General features: G+C 31.1%; 1 protein-coding gene across 1 annotated transcript in view; it reads right to left on the bottom strand.

The window, feature by feature from the left end:
• The window catches only part of LOC118179453 (uncharacterized), an 84,383-nt gene that overhangs the window by 40,629 nt on the left and 17,439 nt on the right, over positions 1-26,315 (bottom strand). Inside the window, exons 3-4 of the mRNA XM_085808451.1 lie at positions 13,428-13,498; positions 11,534-11,712 (exon numbers count right to left, since the gene is read on the bottom strand). Of these exons, the coding sequence (XP_085664577.1) occupies positions 11,534-11,712; positions 13,428-13,498 (250 nt within the window). The remainder of the gene's footprint in view (positions 1-11,533; positions 11,713-13,427; positions 13,499-26,315) is intronic.

Genomic DNA, 26,315 nt, shown 5'->3' with positions numbered 1-26,315 from the left:
TTAGTAGCCACATTTTAGTAAAAAAAAAGGAACAACTATAAGCACTTTTCAAGCACATTTTAAGAAAAAAAAAAATAAATAAACACCTGTTTAATTACATATATATACAACTGCATAACTTTAAAAGAAAAATGAAACTTGACTGTAATTTAAAATATGAGAAATTCAGTATTTATTAAGAGGAAATTAGCATTGCTCTACCATAAAAAACAATTATTTTTAAAATTTTAAATAACAGTTTAATTTACAGAACTAGTTTATAATAAGAGGGGAGAACCACATGCAAAACTAAACTATATTAAATGGTTTAATGATGAAATTTCAGTTAAAAATAAATAAAATAAATAACAATAAACTGTATTTATTTTATTTACACAAAGTACTTTACAGTATAAGAAAGAAGCAAGAAAAAAAGATTTATGCTTATTAAAGAATAATATTTTTCTTCTGTTTCTTTTCATTAATGTCTGAATCCAGTTTGCTTAACAGAGTTGTTTTTCACAAACAGTTTTTAACATTTCATTAGATTTATTTAAAAGATTAAAGTCTTGTAACTTAGCCTTTTCAGCAAGTTCATTTGCTTTATTTTCAAGCACTTGAACTTTCTAAGAGAGTTTTCTTTTCTTTAAAAGAATACGCGAAATCAATTCAGCTGTTGATTCTGGTTTTCTTTTCTTTTCTTTCTTCTTCTTTTTTTTAATCTTGAATATTCCCCCCCCCCAACTATAACCGTTATTGTGAATGAGCTGATGAAGCTCCCGCTCTCATCTCTTTTGTAATTGATACATTGTGTATCCCACCAGCATGTTTCACATAATCACAAACTATTTGCTGGTCAATGTATGAATTTTTTCTCAGATTTTGTTTCCATATCTTTATTGATACTAAATCCTCATTCAATAGAGGCTTGCCCATGAGAAAGAATACATATTTAAATGTTTTCTATAACTTGAAGTATTTTTCATTAATGAATGTGCAATAAAGTATCTAATCTTATTTTTTCCCACATCATAGGTTTTAAATTGTTTAAGGTATGGCTGGACAACATTTTCGATGAAATCGGAGTACTCCAAAAGAACGTTATCGCATTCTTCTGCAGTGTGACCTTTTTGGGAAAAATGCATCCACATACTTTTTATTTTCTTGTATGCTTTTGTGCTGTTTTATGCCAAATACTTTGGATTGACAGAAACAGCATTTTAAATTAGTGAATAATTAAATGGCCATTTCTCCATCAGCTTTTTAAGTAACTGTAAAATAAAAGTTTGTGACACACATTTAAGAGAAAGGTAATCTTTATTCATGATTTCTTTTTTAGTGTATAGTTCTTGCAAGAGCTTGTCAGCCCTAAATCCTAAACTAATTTTGCATATTTCATAAGCAATACCTTTCTCAGAAAAATCAAAGTCACACAAATATTTCAGTGATGAACTGATTTTTAACATGTACATCTTTAATAATTCAGAAGTCAAACAACAAAAATCAGCGTTAATTTACAAAACTTTCACAGGACTAGTTTCGATGGTTTTACCGAACCATCATCTTCAGCTGCAAAACCGCAAATGAACAAGATAGGAAATAATGTTTAGATAAGATAAGAAAGCCTGGACAAGAATAAGCAAGTGGCGCCATCTGTTGGCGAAACCAGAACTAAAACATAATTTCTCTAAAAGCCGAAGGCAAATTTGGATTGGAATTAGGATCGTTAACTAGAACAGAAAGATTTTTATGAATGTGAAATGCCTCTAGAAAATCCAGTTCTCCAATGGAAGATGTTTTTTGAATAATTTTGGCAGCAGAAAAATTGAAAGTGTGATTTTCGGACCAACAATGTTGAGCAACAGAAGACTTCTGTGTTTCCTTTTTTCTAACATATGCCTCATGTTCTTTGACGCGAAATTTTAAGGCTCTCTTAGTTTGGCCAATGTAAATTAAACCGCACTGGCAAGGAATCCTATAAATACCCCAGGAATTCATATCCGGAATGGGGTCCTTGAGTATAGAAGTTGGAATTTTATTGATGGGAGAGTAAACAACCCGAAAGTTAAATTTCTGCAAAATATGTGCAACTTTATAGCTAATTGATGGAAAGAAGGGAATGACAACAGAATTTTTATAATCTCCTAAAATAAGAGTGTGGCTTTTAGTGTGTTGAGATGAGAATTTTTTAACTGCTTGATTAATAATGTTGGGTGAAAAGCCCCTGTCAATAGCTATTGCTTTTAAATAATTTAGTTCTTCATCAAGGGCTAGTTTGGAGGAGCAAACTTGAAGAGCACGGAAAACATAGGAATAAAATGAAGCTAACTTTTGTTTAGTCGGATGACATGATTTAAAGTGTGGTGGAAGGCAAACCGATGAAGGTTTACGGTAAACTGTAGTACTGAAGTTGGATGTGTTACGTGTGACCAGAATGTCGAGAAACGGAAGAGAATTGCAAGTCTCAAGTTCAAAAGTGAACTGAATAGCAGGATCAATAGAATTCATTGTTGAAAGAACTCTATTAGAGTTCTTTCAACAATGAATTCTATTGATCCTGCTATTCAGTTCACTTTTGAACTTGAGACTTGCAATTCTCTTCCGTTTCTCGACATTCTGGTCACACGTAACACATCCAACTTCAGTACTACAGTTTACCGTAAACCTTCATCGGTTTGCCTTCCACCACACTTTAAATCATGTCATCCGACTAAACAAAAGTTAGCTTCATTTTATTCCTATGTTTTCCGTGCTCTTCAAGTTTGCTCCTCCAAACTAGCCCTTGATGAAGAACTAAATTATTTAAAAGCAATAGCTATTGACAGGGGCTTTTCACCCAACATTATTAATCAAGCAGTTAAAAAATTCTCATCTCAACACACTAAAAGCCACACTCTTATTTTAGGAGATTATAAAAATTCTGTTGTCATTCCCTTCTTTCCATCAATTAGCTATAAAGTTGCACATATTTTGCAGAAATTTAACTTTCGGGTTGTTTACTCTCCCATCAATAAAATTCCAACTTCTATACTCAAGGACCCCATTCCGGATATGAATTCCTGGGGTATTTATAGGATTCCTTGCCAGTGCGGTTTAATTTACATTGGCCAAACTAAGAGAGCCTTAAAATTTCGCGTCAAAGAACATGAGGCATATGTTAGAAAAAAGGAAACACAGAAGTCTTCTGTTGCTCAACATTGTTGGTCCGAAAATCACACTTTCAATTTTTCTGCTGCCAAAATTATTCAAAAAACATCTTCCATTGGAGAACTGGATTTTCTAGAGGCATTTCACATTCATAAAAATCTTTCTGTTCTAGTTAACGATCCTAATTCCAATCCAAATTTGCCTTCGGCTTTTAGAGAAATTATGTTTTAGTTCTGGTTTCGCCAACAGATGGCGCCACTTGCTTATTCTTGTCCAGGCTTTCTTATCTTATCTAAACATTATTTCCTATCTTGTTCATTTGCGGTTTTGCAGCTGAAGATGATGGTTCGGTAAAACCATCGAAACTAGTCCTGTGAAAGTTTTGTAAATTAACGCTGATTTTTGTTGTTTGACTTCTGAATTAGTATTTATTCGGCGTGTTATTGTTGTCTTAATGTACATCTTTTTTAGAATTTTGAAATGCTGCAAAGTAGCTTTACTAATTTGTGTACATCAAAAGCAGAAAAAAGAGGGGGACAAGTAGTTCACACTTTGGTACAGTTCCAAAAAGGGTTTTACACATTCAGCCACACAAGTGGAAAAAAGGCAATTTTTTAAGCATAAATTTGTCTTTAATTGTATCTCTTATTATGTCATATGATTTGCAAGTTACTTTTGCATGTTTTCCATTCTTAATTAGCTCAACATAACCTTTTATATCTTCCCAAATTTCAAAAGCACACACATTGGTACATTCTTTAGCCATCTATAGTTACAAAATTTCAATGGCATAGTCTTATGCCCACTCGCTGTTAAAAAATCTTGACATGATGGAGGACTTTTGAATCGATGGTACAGTGTTCCTAAAATAGAAGGTATACTCCAGCTTGTAGTGGATACTTTTTTACGGAAAGCTTTGTTCAAAATATGTAAGCCACAACTACCAATAGATATATATTCAATGCCATATTCCTTTTTCAATTCATATTGGAGGGTTTCATAAAACTTCCAGTTTATGGCTAGCCCATCCATACTCCTTTGTAGCAGCTTTTTCATACCTAGTTTTTTTTTTTTTTTTTTTTTTTTTTTTTTAAATATTAGCAGCTGTTGCATGTCCCATGAAAACAGAAATCAAAAATTGAGTTACAATTTTGTTTTGGTCAGATTGCCAATAGCTGATATGCAAATCTAACTGCTTTTTTCAATTTTTTTATTTACAAAGTCTCGTCAAATAACAGGGTAAAGTGGGATAGCTTAAATTTGTCAAACATGAGATTATGAAAGTATGGTGTTAATAAAAAAATGACAGAGGTAAGCAAGCTTTCTCCCACTGCAAGAAAAATGTTTTGCCATAACACTGTCAAGGAACATACTTGCAAAAATTTGCCCATGTCACTGCTAAATCTATAAGACTAATGACATGTCACCACTTTCAAACACCACAAAATTTCAGCATCCAAAACATGTTTTGAAGCTCCTACAGCATCATCTAAAATATCTGAATTTCATGAAGCACAAATAATATTTAGGGAATTGGAAGATGAAATACTAACAGGATTTGATTTGGGGAAAAAAGCTTGTTATTCCACCAATAGCTATATTTTTCCCCTTCAGAATTTTTTTATGTTTGGCACTTAGAAATAAATAGAATTTATTGTACATTTATTCCTTTTTTGCACTCATATTAATATTTAAATAATTTAACTTAAATCAAAATTCTGAACATTTTCTAAACTTTTATTCTATGACAGTTTTCCCTTAACAGATATTGCAAAGTAATTCAAATAAAGATAATAATAAAAAAAAAAAAAAAAAAAAAAAAGGAATATTTCTGAAATCAGAAGAGGGAACTTGCTTCATGCAGTCATCCTTTATATAGTAAAAGTGTAAACTAACAGGCATTCACAGAAATTGCTGATTGCCAGATATCTGAAAATTCCAGATAGTCGAGCATAACTGGAAAAACAGCGGGAGGGTGTAGATTGCAGCCGGGTTTTAGATTTTTCAGCTAAATAATGCTTTTGATATTTTGATATGTTTATTAAACATAATTTTTAAGAATATTTCTGTACCCTTTGTAACATCGCATTATTTAGAATACAAAATATCATGCAAATCTTAATTTAATATTAAGTAGATAACAAATGGTCTTAATTTTAAAAAAGTATGATCTGTAGCCCAATTATGATGGTAAACATATAGCTTGTAAAAATATATTTATAAACATATAAAAATTGTGCAACATATTTTACAAATATTTTGTTGAGCAAGCAAAGTAAAACTCTTTGAAGTGCTCATTAACAAATCCCAGATTGACTATCTAAACTAATTATCTCTGCAAAATATAGCAAACATTATTGCGCAATATGCACGCCTTAATTCTTCTGCACGTGATATTATCCTATCGGAATCAACAGCTGCCAGTATTCAGAGAATAAAAAACTAAATGAAAGAAAAAGAGAGAGACTTTCAAATCTGGAGCATTTTTTATTCTAATTTTGAACAGACTGTGTTAATTTTCTGGAATACAATCCCTCTTCGCTTCGGTTGGTAGACTACAGAACTTTTAGTCCCATTCAATCCAGATTGGAAAAAGACCCCCCCTCCCCCCCAAAAAGTCCTTTTCTTGTCTTAATGTGAATTGTAACGGTTTAAATATTCGAGATTTTTCGGAGAAAGGGGAGGATCCAGAATCTTAGGACCCCTCGCTTCTGTACTGTATAATGCACAGGCAAAAAAAAATTGAAAATGTAAGCCCAAATTCCCAACTTTGAAGATACGAGTGAAATACAGAAATAATAAGAACGAGGGATATAGTATATGAATAGTATGAAAAAAACTCTTTGAAAACAGGAAATGGAAATTAAAAAATAAATAAATAACCTGGCGGTCCACGGGAGATTTTAATTTTTTAATTTCACTTATTAGAATTAACAATAATTAAGTATAAAAAATTTACTAAACGATCCCTGTCACACTTTAGCAGACTCTCCCATGCTTGCTATGTTGATTTCAGTTTTACACCAGGAACACATGGCCTTGCAATTATTTTCACTTTGTTTAAGCCATTCAGAATATTAGAAAAAGGCTAATCTGTGTTACAAACACACTTACCCATTTCAGAAGTTTATCTATACTTCACTATTTACTGCAATTGTATTATTATAAATATTCATACAAATATATATACATATTCTGATTTAAACTGACCACGTGTAATGACAATGTAAATTATTAAAATTTAGATAGAAAAATTTAAACATCTATAGTCTGTGGGTGGGATGAAAAGAATGTGGAATGTCTCTACTTGCATGAATCGAATGTTAAATTAATGCGGAGAAAGGGGAGAAAACGCTATTTCCGGCAGTACAATTCATCACCGGATGCTCCAGATGAGAAAGATATAGTTGTTTATTTAGTTTCAGCTTTGAAACAAGAGGGGAACAAAAGGGTGTTCATTTAAAAAAAGAAAAGCGCTAAAAACGGGGGAAAAAAAAAAAAAAAAAAAAAGCACTAAAAGTGAAAAATATGTGCGTTAGAGGAAAAGTAAGCACCTACAAGGACCTTTATAATTAATTTTCAAATATAAGGACTTATAAGCTTCTGTAAGGACCACTATGAACCCTGGACGTGGTAAAAAGCAAAAGATACATATTTTGACCTTAATACAGTAACTTCAAATGAAATAATAAACAGAACTGATGGAAATTTAATCTTTGAAAAAGCCAAAATACAAGAAATTTCGAAAATATCTTACTGTACAAAGATGTCTCATAGTGGAGTCCTTTTAGCACATAATGCATTGTAATAACCAATATGTTGATGCCAAATTGAATGTTTAGCACAGATGAGGCAAGGGGGGAATAAGCAGTGCAGTAATCTCATTTACAATAGTTGCATTTAGCAAATTAAAAGTTTCACAACTGCAAATAATTATAGCTGGTTTATGAAACTCAAATTCAATATTATTTTCGAACTGATCCATGTTTATGCTCGCAAATGAACCATGCATACTAAAAGTGTTTCCAGGTATGCATATTCATATATAACTTGAAAAATAAAAAAAAAAAAAAGAAGTCTAATCCAGTGTCTCCTAAATTGTTGACACTGGCAGTCAACTTTATTGTAAATTAAAGAAATTTAAGCACAAAAATAGCAATATTTACAAAACAATGACAGCAACTTGCATTTTAGTTCACATACACACACATATAAGGTAGCACATATATTATATATAGAATCAATTTCAATATACAGGCTACAATGTTATGCATGGCAAAAATTTGTGCAAGCACTTTCTCAATGCAATTAAAAATTTCTAATGCAATTAAAAAAATTCTTGAAGTGCAACAAAATTTACCTTTGATGAATAAAAACTAATTTTTTTGTTTGTTTATTTTTATTTCAAATAGAAGAATTTAGCCACTCATTAAAATATCTTCCTTTGAAAGTATGTAGCATAAACTCTATTCTGCACCCCTTGAATCAGTTTAAAATTCAGTAAATGCAAATTGAAGTTCCATTGAAAAAGTGGAAAAGTGTTGTCAATAAAATTTTGATCATCAAAACACAGCAGTAGACGATGTTAAAAGAATTAACTCCTACATTGATGTAAATAGGAAACTGAAAATATCCAAGTCTATACTGCTGGCATCAAAACTGCTTGTCCATGAAGACGGCATGCAGCAAACATTAAATTGCATGATATTACTAGCGGGGATATGCAAGTGATTAACATTCCAGTGCATGCACATAAAGTGGTTACGAGTAATGTCATCTAGAATGTGCATATATGGGAAGACTATACAGTGTATTTCTTATCTAAAATTAGCATTTCAGCATCGGTTTGTGTAAAGGTTGTGTTACACCTTGTGAAAGGAGAAATTTCTACCAGCATGTGTTGGAAATTGACTGCAGCTATTGGAACCACAGTTTACTGTTCCACGACACTGCTGTTTGTGATCCCATGACTGTCAGGTGAATATGGAACTGATGGGTCCAGGAGGGCCATACTAATTACTATGCAGGATTTTAGCCACCCTGGACCACTAATGCCTGAGAGGACAGACCTGTTGTCCTTGCAGGACTGTACAGACAACTCACATATCCTGAGACAAGAACTTCGCTCATGTACAGGATGACAAGGGTCCTCACAGACAGTGCAACAATGTCTCAAGCACCACAAACTCTCAGTATGGTGACCATTATTGTGGCTTTCCTTGAAACTGCAGAAGAGAACGCACCTATAATGAGATGACGAACAAATAAATTAGAGAAATTGCATATCATTTTCCAGATGAATCCAGGTTCTGCATGCTGCATCACAATGGATGTGTGGCACATCAAGGAATGTTGCCAACTTAAATTTGTTATTGTCATACAGGCTCAGCACCTGGCATGATTATATGGATTGCTGATGGCTACACATCAGAGCTACCTCTTATTTGCATAAACGATAATGTGACCTAACATGAAAGTAACAGAGCCTAACATTGAAAGAATGTGTAGTAAAGAGATATATACAGGAGTGTCAGAATTAAATGTAGGATGCCTTTTGATAAACGGATGTAGAAAGCCACTGCTGCTTGGAACAGGGCTACAACCAAAAAATGAAATTCGATTTAATTTATTTAACCCCTTTTTTTATTTTGCATGAGAAATATAAAACAGAAAAAGTTCCCCTTGGAGGACAATGCAACACTAACAAAATCATAACAAAATCATGCCAGGATGGGAGAACCTGTAGCTTTAAAGGACTGTTCAAAATAGTTTATCAGAGCAAACACACATCTGGCACTGCCAATATAGTTCCACAGTATTTTGATTTCGCAAATTTGCTAGAAGGAACACACAGTTACAGTTACAGTTACATAGGAGTTACACTGATTAGAGTTACACAGGAATCGAACCAAAATGTTGCCAAGCTTTGTCACTTTTGGCGGTTTCTCGCCTACTCTGGTGGCAAAAAATTAGTCACAAAACCCTCATCAGCTTGACGGCAAGATAGCCATTAACCTCTGTTAAATGGTACTCCTGTAACCCTATTTCTTCAGCAATGCTTCACATTCTGGGGCCTTTCATGTTACATTACACAAGAGATCCATTCTCAAGTGACAAAAAATTTCATAACTGGTATAGGGAGTCATGCCACTCAGTGCAAACTCTTAAACTAGTGCAATATTTGTAGCAATTTTCAACTGTTTCTTTTTCGAGCAAAATTATCCATAATTATGTTCAAAATACTTAAAAAAGATTTTTCATCTAAATGAAAAAATAAAATATACTTTTAGGTTTAGAGCATAAAAGTAGTACTAGCTCTCCATTTTTAATGAAAAGAATTTTCAAGTGTACATTTACACACTGATGCATGGCAACATTAAATACATGAAAGGATGCAATTAACGCTTTACTGACCGATTGCCTATCAATTGGTATTTTATCGCCAATGCCTATCAACCGATAGCCTATTAATCACTCTTTTCTCGGGACTATCTAATAATAGCCTATCAATCAGCAGCCATGGCAATAAACAATTGCCATTTGCTTTATCATCTGCATTTTATTATTAGCGTTGAGGTACATTGCTCATTTGCGTTAAGTGCATTGTTTCGTAAACCCCCACATTTTCACACCATTTTTAAAACATTTACCTTTCACGATGAGCGAAAAAAATGGTACTGGAGAGTTTTATTAAGACGATTCATCAGATTGTCCTGAATTCAGGACAGGGAGAATCTGTGGCTGAGCGGCCAGTCGGACGTGCATATGCTGTTGAACTGCTAGCGGTCGGTAAAGTGTCAAGTAGAAAGTGGCATGTGTACTGAGAAGTAATAAATGAAAAAAATACCAGAAGTGATTTAAGTATGCTACACAATACTGCACATCTTCATAATTTGATCACGAACATCTTTCTGGCCACATGAGAAATATCTGTAGCAAATACTGGGCTTTAAAATTAAGAAAGAAAATTTAGAATTAACATACTCTAGAAATCTCTTAACTAAAAATCCATATCCAAGAATTTTTCCTTCCAATTTTCTCCAGTTTTTAAATTATATTAAAAACATTATAAAATGCTTATTTTAGAATATTATTCTTTAATTAGAAATTTCTTAGAATTTCTTTAATTACTAAGAAAGCAATTTTTAAAATTAATTGTAAACTGCATTACAGAATTTTATACTTTCGGATATCAAGCAGAATGATTTGCTGGATATTATTACTATGTAAAACATAAGTACAGTAAAAGCTCGACTACCCAGAAAGCTTGGGTAATGATGAATTCCAGATAGTCGATAATTCAAGTCAAAAAAGCCAAATCAATGGGGGAAAATGTCTGCCTAAAAATGATATGAACAGTCATCTTATTTTTTACCAACTTGAGTAAAAGTCTACATTTAAAATTTTACAAAATTTCAAAAAACAAAAAAACTAAATTTCAGACATAAAAATCAACATATTTTGTTGACTTTAAACATTAATGTAAAACATATGATCCAACAAGTGAAAGTTAGCAAAAATGTCACCAATCATTTTGGCAGAAATTCAAATGAATAGATTGCTCTTTATTTAGTTAGCTAATGAAGAGATACAAATTATGGATACAGCATATAAAAAACTTAAATCGTAATTTTTCACATTGGCTTTTATTGATTCGTGGATTTTGTAATTTTAAAAATACTCCACTCCATGCTGTCCAAAATAAAAATAATTGTTTTCAAAATGTGAAGGAAAACAGAACTTAAATCATTCTGCAAAAATGAAACAGGCTTATTGAGAATTAATTGAATTTACATTAAACCAAAACAAACATCTTAGGATTGTGTTATGACATCATGCTTATTCCTTACTAGAGCTAAATCACACTGTTTGGCAACAATATATGCATTTTAATAGTTTTATGAGCTATATAATGGCATTAAAACTATCTCATTTACCAAGTTTTCGAAGCAAAATTTTTTTTTTTCTAAAATTTTGAAATATTTACGTTATTTGAGCTTTCTGGTTAACTGAAATGGATAGTTAAGCTTTTATTGCACTGTAAATATGTACTTAAGTTTTTCATAGTAATTATACCATGCAAATAATTCCACCTCATATCTGAAAGTTTTAAGACTTTTCAGAATGAATAATTCTAAATATTCTGCAAAGTCTTAAACTTTCAGACATCAGGTAATATTATTTGCAGAATATTATCACTACATAAAACATAAACACTGTAAATATGTGGAAAATCTAGCACTAAGTTTCAGCTAAAATTTAGAAAGCACAAAACTAATAGACATGCACAATAATTTTAATTATTAGCCTTTACATTTTGAATAAATTTGATTACATCAAGCAGCAGTATATTGAAAATATGATAATTAATTTCTAAAACACTTATAATATAATTTTATTTCCTCACCTGAATTCCAAATCTCTGTCTTGCTTCAGACACATCATATATATTTTCTGATAAAACTAGTTTAAACTTTGGATCAGAGATATCAGACATTAATTGATTATCATGCCACAAAGGAGGAAAACCTGGAACTCCAGAAACAGGTCCCGGTTCATGAAAAAAATCACTCTGTTCATCATCCGCTGAAAGATATTTTTACATGTAAGTATAACTCAGTAGAACTGCAAATACATATCCAAGGAAGCATTAAAAAGAACAATAATCAAATTAATTGAAAGAGTTGGTTTAAGAGCCCACAGGCAGCCCAGTATCAATTTTTATACATTTAATGCATATCTGCACTGTACCCATTATCAGTTATAGTGCAACTTTGTGAAAGAAATAAAAGGTGAATGAACTTGACAGAGGATCACTATATAACAACCAAATATAAATATTAATAAAAATAAGCTGGCTATCCCTCTGAAATCGTACTTTACATTTTTTTAATCAAAACTGTCAATCAGCAGGGCCATGAAAATCCTTCTGTTGGAAATTTCATGTTGGTCAGCCTCTCAACGACAACTGCTGCATATTTTTATTGTCTATGTCTTGTTTCAAACTTAGGCCCTTCAGCACAGCAGTCACTGCCACTAACCGCTATCTCGGTTGGGCAGCTACAAAATATTAACCCTTTCGTGATGGCATACCTTTATTTAAGATGTTCACATGGGATGGAAGGAAGTCGAAGGCAGTTGTTGCACAGGACAGGGATTTTGAATCGCTAAGCTTAACTTTACGAAAAAAATCACAAAAAAGATTTTACATTCTAGCATCGTAATTTTTGATACCATTTTAGATTATTACTTAAGCTCTTCATGCTAAGCTAAAATGCTAAGCTTAAGCTGAAATCTGCATGTAATAATCTTTTTTTTTTTCTTTATTTTACTTGAAAATATATTTTAAAAATTGCTTATACTGTAAAATAATTTTCAGAAGCACTATTCAAATTATTCCAAAGTTTTAACTGACAAAATTCATTAATAAAGTTTAAAATTTATAAAACAACACAACACAGACTATTTACAGTAAGAAGTAACAAAATTTTAAATGAGGACCAAGTGTGGTAAATCTTGAAGCACAGAGAAACACAAAGTCCTACACTGCATGAACCACAAGCACAATATGACTTGCTTTTTTCTTTGTTTTAGCACAGTTTCCAAACACAATATACACCTTCCTTGAGTTAAATTCACCCTTTTCGTTCACACAAAGGAAAATCTGGATAAAATCTGGAGAGCATTTTGAGCAAAACTGTTTGTTTCTTCAACAATCAAATTTAATAGATCACCATCAAAGAAAATATTTAAAAAAATATCAATTTCTTTTTCAGCATATATTATAGAAGTTATTAATGGTGGTCCAGTAAAATGTATGGGGATGCAGTTCCTCATTTAGGCACTCGCTGAGCTTTGTCTCTGACAAAATGTCCATATCAGAATCACTAAAAGTATCACTTTCTAACTTTTTTTAAAAAATGAATCATCACTCTCATCTGTGCCAGTAATTGGTTCATTTATCATACGAGTATATTCTTCCTCTGATAAATAACATCTTTGCGGCATAATAGACTAAAGTTGAGGCTTGCTGAAATACAAAGGAAAAGACCCGAAATATATCTGAAGGCAACGTAAAATGTAGCAGAACCTCACATAATATAAACTAACACTGTACAGAGTTTAATGTGAAAAACAATTCATATTGGGGATCAGTTCTGTAATTTATGCCTGCACATGTTAAACACGTTAGTTAACATTAAGTATTAAAAAATTTATGAGAGACTAAAAAATATTGTAACAGCAGGTAGCTATGAAATCACTTTAATAGTTTTTTCCGCCATATAAATAAAAATACTCACCTTCTCTACTTTCATCATTCGTCAATCCACATTCACTATCGCTACTACTAACTCCACTGCTACTGGCATCACTAAAAAGATATATATCAAAATCAAGATGCCAGTCAGCAAATAATGAAGATGAATATGATTATGACTGAGCTTTTAAAAGTTAGCTATAAATAAATTCAACTATCTACAAATAATAAATGCAATATGTTATACTGATTTAAGCTTCAGTTAGCATTATACAGTCCTAGAAACATTTTTCATAATTCCTAGTAATCACGATTTACCTAAAGACTTTTTTATTTATACGAGAATGAATCATATGTATCTCAATAGCTTCACCATCTTCAGGAAAAAAATTAAATGTATTTTTTCATAAAAACAATTAATTTTATGGATAAATGATTATGTAATTAGAAAGTGCTTATAAAGTTATAATAATATGCACATTGAATAAAAAATACATATGACGACTAAATAAAATAAGAACCTTTTCAAAAAACCGATAGATTTTAAAAATGAATACTAGTTACTAACCAGGCTAATATACTTTACCTATAAAGACCCTATCACATATGCTTCCACTATGCGGGATTGGACGTCATAAGCGACATTTCTCAGAACCTGCACATTTCCATAAAGCTTACTTAGCTAAGTTACCATTTTCTTTTACTATAGACTTGAACGCGAAACAGTAATCAATTATCACTCAGATAAGGATCACATGATCCTTCAGAAGGGAACTTTCGTTTGATTCGTTGATCTATACGCGGGACAGAGCTGCAGACAGAAATTTTTTGCCAAAGTTTCAAAATATCCCGCATAGCTGGGACATTGTCTCCTAGGCAGAGGAGCTATTTCCTCTAGAAATCCTCCTGTTTAAACCAATGCTATTAGAATTTCTTTTCTGAGAAAAGCCCTGTCTAGTTAGGACTGTCACTAGATGTGATTTTCCTTAAGTAGAAAATGAAAAATGCTATCCATATCATGCAGCTGACATAAGACACAATGATTCAAAATGACTGATCTGATTTTAAGTGAATTTCTGTAACCCCACATAGTATTGTTTACAGATGTTATGATTATTTGCATATTGATTGCTGCATACAGCATTTTTCAAAACGTCGTTCAGGTAGAAACACGTCCATTGTTTCAGTGAGAAACAAATTAAATTATTGAATCAGGACTCTGCATAAGAATAAGAATTTTATGTAGGAACACAGTTCAGCTAAAAGAGAAGAGAAATAGGCAGTTGATATTAAAGTAAATAAAAATAACTTGCAGTTAGATAACTGAAGCAATGTGCAATGTTATTTCTAAAAACAAAGTGAAATGCCAAATGCTTCAATATAGAAGTCTAAAATTAAAAGATTACTTACATTCTCTAGGAATAAAATGGATATTATATGGTAAGGCTACTTACTCATAGTGTGAATTACAGCCCATATGGAATTGCATGATTAAATTTGGGAGTTGCACAAATTTTAGAAAATAAAAAAACTTCTGGACCTCAGTGATTTATTATTCACTCAGTGAATTAATTCAATATAGTTTGACAACATTCCACTTGTTGTCATGTCATGAGTTTGTGATAGTAAAAGAGGTCATTGTACCACCACTGGCTAACATCGCATGACAAAGACAGATGCAGCTGGTTTTCTATAAGTAAAATTTCAAAGTGAACTATGAATATGCTTTCTTTATCCCATCAACAAATGAACTGTGTTTTCTTGCCAGTATTTATTCTGAATTAGGATATGTATTGTATATATGCTTTATAGGGGCAGAAAGGAGGAATAGTTCTTTCCCACATCTCCCCTTCAATCCTTTTTCACTAGTTCCCAGTTTGTTAACTATATTATCAGTTTGTTTCATGATGGACAAAATTCTTTTTAAAATTAACAACATATCAACTGTCTATCTCCTTTACAGGGAAGAGAAAATATTTTTACTTGACTATAGTTTTCCACCTGTTTTTTTTTTTTTTTTTTGCAAGCTATCATTGACTTATTATGAAATTCTTACAGCATTCTTACGCAAGAAAACATGACATTTTACCAGTTCTTAATTTTGTGAATTTCTGTATTATAGAGCTAAAGTATAGAATTTTTTTTTTTTTTTTAAGTTTTACATCTTATTTTAAATATATCATGGCTTTGAAAACAAATACTTTCTTACATCAGGATTGCCACTCAAACATGAGAATGAAATTCCCTGATTTTTCCAGGTGAGTTTTAAGAAAATTCCAGTCTATCCGCATAGTGTGCGGTGCTAAAGGTAAATTATGGTACCACTTGAAAAACAAAAATTTGCCAATTATATATACTTACAATACATTCCATCTAAGTAATAAATAAAATCAAAGAAATTTGTTGATTTTTCAATGCAATGTATGAACTTTTAAACATTGGATTTTCTCCAACATGAATTGTGATAAAATTATGTCATGAATGACAGCTTTATTATTTAAAAAATATTATAGATAAATTCTGGAATGGAAGTCAGTGTTCACAATAAGGTGCAGTTATATCGATCATATTAAATAATATATAATTGTCAAACAACAACCTCAGTAATATGCTTGCTAAACTCTGAAAGAAGTTTTTTTAAAAAAGTCAACAGAATTTTGATGAAAAACTTTTAATATAAGCACATATAATACAAATTAAATGCAATTTTTTTATCAGAATTCAAGGCCAAAAAAATTATTTAGCATATTTAAACAAAACATTAACAGAAAAATAGTAATGAAAAATTAGCACCAAATTAGATTTCTTGTTTTAATTCTGCAATTTGTAAGTCAATTGAAGAAATATCTCTGCTGTATTTTTGTTTTTCTGACTCCAAAATTTTAATCTGTGCTTTTCTTTTGCCCAATAATATTTTTTTATGTTTACTATCACACAACTTTTTATCTTCAAGTGCTTGATGATACGCACCAAGAGCAGATCTGACATATCATAACATATCAGGAGTTATATTAATATTCATCACACCTCCATTAACTTTTACAGCATCATAAACAGTTTGCATTGCTGTTAAAGAATTTCCCCGAAGGTTTTCCACTAACCTATCATTATTAACTAAAAAAACCACTTTCTACTGTGGCACTGTCATGTGATAAATTAAAAGTAGTTTTACAACACTCCAAAGTTTTTCAAAATCTGAATTATTAATCAAGTTGCATTGCAGCATAATTAACATTCTTTCCAAACAACCTTACTTCTGAATAAAAATTCTTTAAACTGCACTTTTGATTTATCTGTCACTGTTGAATTTATCCATTCACTTTTATACAGTATATGCATTAACCCACTAACCGCCAAAACTACAAAGAATGTTTCTTTTCTCATGAAAATAATAACAAATACTAAATTAAGCATTTATAACCTAAATTTAGATTGAAAATAAAAAAAATGCTCTTACCTGTGGAAAAAAAGAGTGTTGCGTTCACACAACATCAGCAGAATTAGACAACGGATGCTTAGTGAGTGGGATTGTACTCGTGTGATGTTTTTTTTTGAGTGGAGCGCAGGATTACTTTTTAGCTGTATAACGTTTTATAAATCTACAAATCACTTTACATGTAATTAATTTAATATTAAAATATAAATTGTATTTCTTTTACAAATACAGATTATTTCAACTGAAAGATTCAAGCATGAAAAGCTTGATTACAATCACGATGTAAAGCTATATTACATACTTTGCATCTATAAACAGTCTGGCTATAATACTCTTAACAACAAAGTCTTTTGTTATCAACGGACTTTACGATAAAATGTCTACTATCTCCATGCAATCGTTTTTGAATGCTGAATTTATTAGGTCTTCCTGTTGCTGATCTATTTCTGGCTCATTCTACACTCTCAATAGGAGTTTTCAAAAGGAATAATGCATTCTCGTGTCTGAAATCTAAAAGAGACTTTATATTTCCAGTAGTAAAAAGTGGTGATATTTAGTAAGTTTAGATACGGTCTCACCTCATATAATTTATCAGTATTGTCAATTTGACTATTGTCAAATGCAAGTTCTGCTTCATATTCTTGTACTGCAAACGTGATATCGATTCACTTACAACAGGAACAGAAATGTCCTTATCAAAAGACCAATACATTTTTTCTTGAGGTAAAGAATGATATCCTGTAGGCAATAATATTATTCCAATAAATCTTCTCATATAGGCTTCAGATGCAATAAATTCTGGGCAATTTTTTTTTTTTTTTTTCTGAGCGTATATATTTGTCTGTTCAATGAGAAGAGAGTAAATGTCTAAACCAAAAAGAAAATCGAAAATTTTTGCACTAGTTTTACCTTGTATTTTGTCTTTTATAATTTCTCTTCTATCTCTCTTCATGTTCTTCCTGAGACATAACTAACAGTTCCTTTTCTATCCACTTCAAGATTTCAGTCTTCTGCTTTTTAAACTTTTTAGTATGACTATAACTGCTTTTAGAAGGCTGAAACTTACTTCTTACGTGAATTTTAACTTCCCCAGCAGTATCATTTGGTAAAATATCATCATCATTATTTAAAACATTGCCATTCCTTTCTTCTTCGTCACTAGTTTCTGCAATTTCTGGGGGAACAACAACAATATCAGTTTCATTCTGGTCATTATCAACATTATCATCATCTGTTTCTTCAACAAAAAATCTTTGAAGGGCTTCTTCTAATGTAAGATACCTCGTTCTAGGCATTTTTAAACAACCAGAACATGAATCAGAACATCGAAAAGAATGAGTGAAAAAAGAGATTGACTACCCGTTTCTTGCTGATGTTACGTCAGCGCAACACACCTGTTTTCCCTTGCTTCCCAACACAAATATAAACATCTGACTGATGTAATGTTCTGATAAACGGTGACCTTGACTAAAAATAGATCACTCATAAAGACAGCGATTCTTTCGTTAAATATTTTCAGCAAAAATACCCGGTCGAAAATATTGCTTAAAGTATGAGATTAATTATTATAAAGAAAATGATTGTTGAAGGCAAATATTTTTTTTACAGAAATAATCTTCATAATATTCCCTACACAAAATCATCAGCTGGTATAAAATATCTGAGGTAGTTATATTTATATACACATTTATTTTGACCTTTGCGTCAACGCAACATTAGCGGCTAATGGGTTAACCTTAGTTCTTTTCTCACATAAAAATTCATTAGACTTATAAAGCTTAAGATATAATGAAGAAATGTATTTAACCAAGCTATATTTCAATGGGCTCCTTTCAACTATTTTTGACCAGCTTAACAGAAAAGGTTCCGCACTGTGTTCTGAATTCTCTTTCCTTTACATCAAATACTCCACTTTGAGCTTAACTCGCATCAGCCAGCAATATCTACATCTATATCTACAGCATTACAATAAAAGTTTTGATTCAGAATATGTATTTTTATCAGTTTTTCAGGAGTTTTTGCCAAGAGATTTTTGTCAAAAGAAGCTTATTTTTAACAGTTTCACTCAGTCTTTAGCAGTTTGGATGATTCTATATATTTTTCCACACGAGGACATATATAAAGAGCTCTTTCAGCAATAGGTATGTTTTCACACCATCTTCCATCACAAAACTTTAGTGGAAAACTTGTAAAATAGTGATGGCAATATAATCTGCTCACCGAGCAGGACCAACTTTAAATACTCTATGTATATCTTTAAATAATGCACTTAGATTCCAGCCAGTAGCTTTATGCCCAGCTCTAAAGGCACCATGAATGACATGCAAACTACAGGACCCAAATACCTAACACATGACAGTCATTATTATGTGCTAAATATTCTTTAAAATCCCTGAGGAATTTAAGATTGACATCCAAGGATACTTACAGAATATATGGAATACAAGTTTAAATGCAAGAATTACTTCAATTTGTACAAATAGCTAACTCAGAAATTATGTAAAACAGTGTTTTACTTCGCTAGTGCATTCTCAATTCAAACTGATGTATTTAACCCTTGACTTTGTCTTTTCTATATTTTCGTCTTTGGGTGAGCGGTGTGATTGCATCCTAATTGACTTAATTACAGCGAATGGCCTTAGGGCATAAAATTGAACTATCTGGTAAAAATTCTACATAATTTTATGCCAATTGAAAAAAACAATCAATCTGATAAGAAATGGCTGCAACTTGCTTTGAAAATGAGGCATTAAAGGATACCATCGTGGATATTCGTTTTGGCATCAGTTGTACCATTATTGGCGAGTTTATCACCTGCGCCGGCAAAACGGAAAAGTACCGAAATGAGCATCTTTTTGTAATATGGAGCTAAACCAAATGACACTAAATATGACATTTTTGTATGTACCTTTAGCTTTATTGCTGTCATCAAACATTTTCTGGAATAGCACAGCAGCATCATTAAATGCATTATAAGAAACATGTGAACAAACAAGTTTCATAGCCCACAGTAATTCCACAGCTAAAACTTAGTCCTTAGTTATGAAGGAGTTTAAATTTGATGACTACTGTGCATCAGAACTATTTTCATCTACATAGAATTTTTATTTTTTCCGAGTTCATCACAGGGCTTGTGATTGCCTTCCTTCTCATGTTATTAAGCATGACTATTTTTTTGGCAAAATGTGCATCTTGCCATGTTAGGAGCTCCTTCAATAAACTGCAACCTGGACTCCACTGAGGATTGAAATTAGAATCTGCCCAAACTGCATTAAAAAATGTCTTTTTTTGCAGATATTTTGCAGCTACCTTTAGCTAAAGAAAGAAATCTATTTAATATCTTTAAACAAATTACCAGAATTAGTTTCAAGAGTACGCCACAGAAAGCTGCCTGAAATTTGAAAGCAATATTAACTAATAATAAATAAATTTAGAAGGAAGAAGCCCCATTAAATGATATGAATATTAAAATAAAGTTAATTACTTAAAGATTAAAAACAATTATAATAATTAATGGTATTTTGTTGAACATAGATATATTAAATGGTTAGCCTAGATGACTGATTATTAATATTTTTTATTTTACTGCAAAATGACAAGACATTGATTAAAAAGAAAAAAAATGTTGTTATTTTTTTAAATAAAAGATTTTGTTTTTTTATGAGAGTAGGTGGAGTGCACAACAAAATCAGAAATTTGCAGGGGGAGAAGGACTGATTATTAATTTTTACTACATGAAGTGTGTAAAAAGAGGGAGCAAAAATATTTAATGCGCTTGTTTGTAATTTCAGCTGTGAGTTCTATGACATTTATTTCTTAAAAATAAAATTTTAAATGTGAATTATTTAAAAATTGAAACAACGAAAAATCAAGTTCATAACAAATAAATATTCGGCATTTACCAAACAAACTCAACTTTTTTTAATGTAATTTATAAAGTATCAGATTTTTTTGTGTAATTTCAAAGTTCGATAAACATGATATATACACGCCGCTACCAATGTTGGATAGCTTAACAGTTCAATTTGATTTTTTTTAAATATTGCAAAATAGCACAATTCAAAATCCAATAATTGATTTCTCTTAACTTTAAAAACGCACTGCATGAATTCTTATTGTTTTAACAAGCAAATACAATAGAGTATTAAGTAAATACACATTAAAAAATATTTATTAATGTGTAAAAGATTACAAAGTTTAACTTACCAGACTTTTAAACTGGAAATAGAAAAACAAGCTCTCTTAACCATGACGCAGAATTTTCTTTCATTCAACACACACTTCACATGAGCATGCGAGCTCCTGGTTTCAGGTTATTGGAAACAAAGATGCAGGAAACTGGCTTTGCCTTTCTGAAAGACAAATTGACTGGTGCTGCAAAAATTTGTTCTATGTCAGCTGTCCGAATGACACCAAGAAAGTGATTGCTTCAAATGCTAACGTGAAAAATCACTTTGGGGAGGACACGCTTTGAGGAGCTTTTTTTTTTACATTGATTTGTTGTCTCTGAAAGCAAGGTATTTTGTCTTTTTGTTGGTTGGTATTCTTTACTTTTCTACGTGATTTGAGAATATTGTCATTTGTTTTTGAATAACTTGTAATATATTGTACATTTAAATATTTGTGAAAAAGTAATTAAAGAAACCTCTAGATTTTCAAAATGGAAAAATGGTGATAGATCCATGACAATCTACTAGCACTAAGAAAATTGAAAAGAAAAATTATTTATTGAAAATATAATGAAAGTTATTTAACATTTGGGTTTACTTGGAATGGAGATGAAATAGAACCTCAACCTCAATGTGTTGTTTGCAGTGATCTGTTATACAATCAAAGTATGAAACCATTGTTTCTTAAAAGCCATCTCGAATCTAAGTATGGCAATTTAAAGAATAAATCTAAAGAATATTTTAAGAGAAAATTAGCAGAGTTCAAAAATAGTACACAAGTTATGAAAGGTTTTGTTACTTCAAGAAAAAGCTTTGGAAGCTAGTTACCTAGTAAGTCTAAGAATTGCCAAGAGTGGACAGGCTCACACAGTTGGACAAAATTTTATATTACCAGCAGCTAAAAATATCGTTTTAACATTATTTAATGAAAAAGTGGCTAACGAACTTCTTAACTTAATAAACAACTTAGTAATATTCAACTATTAAAAGGTACCATAAGTATACGAATTCATGAAATGGCAAATTCCATAAAAGAGACACTTATTCAAAAAATTAAACAAACTGAGTATTTCGCATTGTAATTGGATGAAAGAACTGATATAATGAAATTCGATAAATTATTAATTTATATACGTTTCGAAGAAGACGAAAGAATTGCCGAAGAGTACTTATTTTGTGAATATCTACATGATAGAGCAACTGCAAATGGAATTTTCAAAGCAGTTGCCAATTTTATATTTGGGAATGATATTCCTTGGAGTAAGTGCATTGCTGTATGCAGTGAAGGAGCTCAGATCTTAACGAAAAAACATTCCAGTGTTATTTCTCAAGATAGTTACACCTGAAACTAAATTCACTCACTGCTCCATTCATCGTGAAGCTTTAGTAGTTAAAAAAAAAAAAAAAAAAAAAAAAAAAACCTGAAAATCATTTTGAATCAAGCTGTGAAAATTGTTAATTTTATTAAAAGCTGAACTTTGAATTCAAGAATATTTATGATTTTATGCTCAGGGATGGACAGTGAACAAGAAACGCTTTCGTTATATTCTGAAGTAAGGTGGCAAAGTTTTATATCATCTTTTTGAATTTCAATCAAATCTGATCAGAAATTCAAATTTTTCTCTGTGATTGAAAATTTGAATTACTAAAATAATTATTTTGTGAATTATGATTGGCACGTTTAGCATATTTAGCTAGAATTTTTGTAAAGTTAAATGAATTAATTTAGGATTAAAAGGGCAAATTGTTAATTCGTTTACCATTAGAGATAAATGCAATGATAAAAAAACTCGAACTAATAATCAAAGAACTGGATTATAATATTTTAAGTTTTTTTACCATTTTTAGAAAGTTTTCTAACCAAAAATAATTAGAAAATAAAAGAATTAGCATTCGACACTAAGTATCATAATTTTTTATTGATAAATAATTTCAACATATACTTTTCTTGAGGATTATGAAAAAGAAAATTTGATTAGAAATCTATTTTGTTCAAATGTACCTGAAATTTTAGCTTGTAAAGAAAAAGAACAAGTGATGGAAATTTCCTATGATCGAACTCTAACTGAAGATTTAAAAAATAACACACTTGTTAACTTTTGGCTGAACCGAAAAAAAAGAATTTAAAGGCATTTTAAATAAAGCTATTAAATATTTATTGCCCTTTTGGACAAACTATTAGTGAGAACAAGGATTTTCTTCCATGTGATATTTGAGAAATAAATACAGAACAAAATTAAAAGTGGATCCTAATTTACTGTTAAAGCTAAGTGAAATGAGAAAAGACATAAAGTAATCGATCTCTTTTAAACAGGCCCAAATTTTAAAATTAAAGTATTATAACTTAAATTTTAATAACTAAAATGGCAACTAATTTTTACTCAAATATTTTTTACGTGTGCATATTTAATGCAAATGGCAAAACATATATATTTTTTAATATTTCTATTAAGAAATTGAAAAATAATCATTGTAAAATGTATTGGAGGTATTAAATTTTTTTCAATTTTTGTGTAGATAGCACGTATTAGTTGAAAGGTTTAAGAACTGGTGATATATAGGTGAAATAGGGACTTAAGCAGTTAAAATCTTGGACAAATGCCACAGAGATAGTTAATATACTAAAATATTATCTCCAAATTCTTGAAAGTAAAAGTCGTCAATTAATGTTGAAAACTAAATAGGAGAAAATTGAAACTAAACTGATGGTGCCTCTTAAAATTACCATCCATATTTACTAGTGTAAATTTTTTAAAAAGTGCAACAACTGAGTTTAATTTGAATTTTCTCCTATTTAATTTTAACATGAGTTGTCTCCTTTTAATTCTCTTTGGAGATAATAAATATTTAAGCTTTACATATCAGTTTTGACATATGTAAACCAGATAAATTAATGACCTACATAAAACTGATATATATGTACTACAGTACAAAGTCTGTAATCCGGACGTCAAAGACACAAACTTTTTTTCGCATGCATAAGTTGTATACGTAAATGCATACAAGTTATATTGAAAGAAATATTTAATAAAGTAAACAAATAAATATTAAGCTTTTTTCTTTGTAAATTTTGATACCCTTTAGATCATAATTGCTCTTTATTTCATAAATTACGATTTCATAATTTTAATTGTATAATTTCTGCATGCCATCTTACCAGATTTAAATTGATTATCTATAATCCGTAAAAAAACCCTAATCCGGAATCGCCGAAGTCCCGACGAGTCCAGATTATGGACTTTGAAGATATATGACTTTGATATATATAATAAACCTATCAAATATCAGATTTAAGAGAAGATACTAATATTAACTTGTAGCACAGTTTAAATTAGCCTACTTTCTTTTTTTGGAGGTGGGAAGGGGGTCTACATAATTACTAATGTGAATCTTCTTAGATAATAGAATGGTCTTAACTTTCAAATTCACCATTTTAGGTAAATAGTTCTACTCTAATTTAAAAAATTCTTTTCATTAAATCTAAAAATTTGGTTTGTTAAATGCTTCTGAATTCATACAAATATTATTATAGTATATGTCATATTAAGCTGTTATTTACTTTTCCAATTTTTAATCACTGAAGTTACTTAACTTTCTTACAGATTCCATATTTTAAGAAATAAGAAATGCTTAAATATTTATTTTGTTTCCCAATTACTTCTTTAAGTACCAGTTAGAACACCTAAAAAAAGGACAAGTATCATATTTATCAAGACCATTCAAAATGAAATTATTGATATAATGGCAAAATCAGTCTGCAATAGCATTTTAAACGATATCAAAGAAGCCAAATATTACAAAATATGTTCGATTGCACTCCAGATGTGTCACATACAGAACAAATGAGCCAGATGATTTGATACGTAAAAGTATGTGGTGATGTGTGTAAAATAAAGGAGAGCTTTATTCATTTCATAGAAGTTGGTGGAAAGACAGAAGAATGCATTTCTCAAAGAATTGTGGAAAAACTGACACTTGATGGTTTGGATACTGGACAATGTTGTGGTCAATCTTATGATAACAGATCTAATATGGCCAGGGCACTTGATGGTTCTGTAATCCTGGCTTGTACTCAAGCCAGGATTGCAGAAATGAATAAGCTGGCCGAATTTGTGCCATGTTTGGCTACCTCTTTGAATCTTGTCTGTGTGCATTCTGCTTCATCGTGCCCTGAAGCAGCTAACCTATTTGGAATTATCCAGAAGATATTTAAGTTTTTAGTCAGATTTACTATTCAAAGGGATATTACAAAAAAATGTACAAAAGCCAACTTGAAAGGAAGCAGTCAGATGAGATAGTCGGCAAAACATGTGGCTGTGAAAGCCCATCTAACGAATTTACCAGACATAGTAAAATCCTTGAAAGAAATTAAAGGTCTCTGTCTTAGTGTGGAATCAAAGTACAAATCACGACATTTGCTACATGTTGTAGAAAATTTTGAATTTATTATGAACCTGACAATTTGGGCTAATGTTTTCAGAGAACTCAATCAAATAAATATTGGATTTCATAAGGGAGTTATTATTCTTGTGCATTCCATTGCATTAACAGGAGGTCTGACCAAAACTTTGCAAAAAATGAGAGAAATTCCTATGTAATATTCGATAGAAGAGTCTAAAACAGTAGCCGAAGAAAATTGAAGTTGAACCTATTCTGATAAATAAACCGAATTCTGAAGCACAAAAAGCAATTTGATGAATTATGAGAGGACAAATCATGAACACTTCATCATGTTCAACTATTTTCTAATGCAATAAAATTTGTATTTGATCAAATCTTATCAGAAATTAAAAACATGCTACTACACTTAATTCAAATTTCACATTTCTCAATGGTCATGAAATACTGAATATGTCAACTGAAGAACTGCAAAAGAATGGAGCAGATCATGCTCGAAAATATGAGCGAGATCTAAATGCATTTGAGTTCTGCCAGGAACTTGCTGTTTTTCACCGCTTGCCTGATTATCCCGAGTTATCTCGGGTTCTTTTATATTGCAGTTAATTATTATTCGAGAAAACTTGGGCGAAGCAGAATTTGTTAGTATGATTTCTTTTATCACGGTTTTACTTGGTCTGGAGGAAATGAAAGGAAATATTCAGCTTTGATTGGCAGTTTGCCAAATTTTGTTGGTTGCGTGGTTCTTTTGGAGGGACTGGTCGCGTGTTTCCCTATTGTATAATATACGTTGGCTTGTGGATTAGTAATGTATAAAGAAGGATGCATGCGTTGGAAAAAAATAAAATAATGGTGATGATGGAAGATAGCGAAAGCGATGATTTTTCAGATAGTGATTATGAAAAGGTGGGGGGGGGGGAGAAAATCA

The sequence above is a fragment of the Stegodyphus dumicola genome, chromosome X1 (genome assembly GCF_044657685.1).
Source record: "Stegodyphus dumicola isolate Sdum_Otavi_A_Nest chromosome X1, ASM4465768v1".
NCBI lineage: Eukaryota > Metazoa > Arthropoda > Arachnida > Araneae > Eresidae > Stegodyphus > Stegodyphus dumicola.
This window is presented reverse-complemented; position numbering and strand designations above follow the sequence as displayed.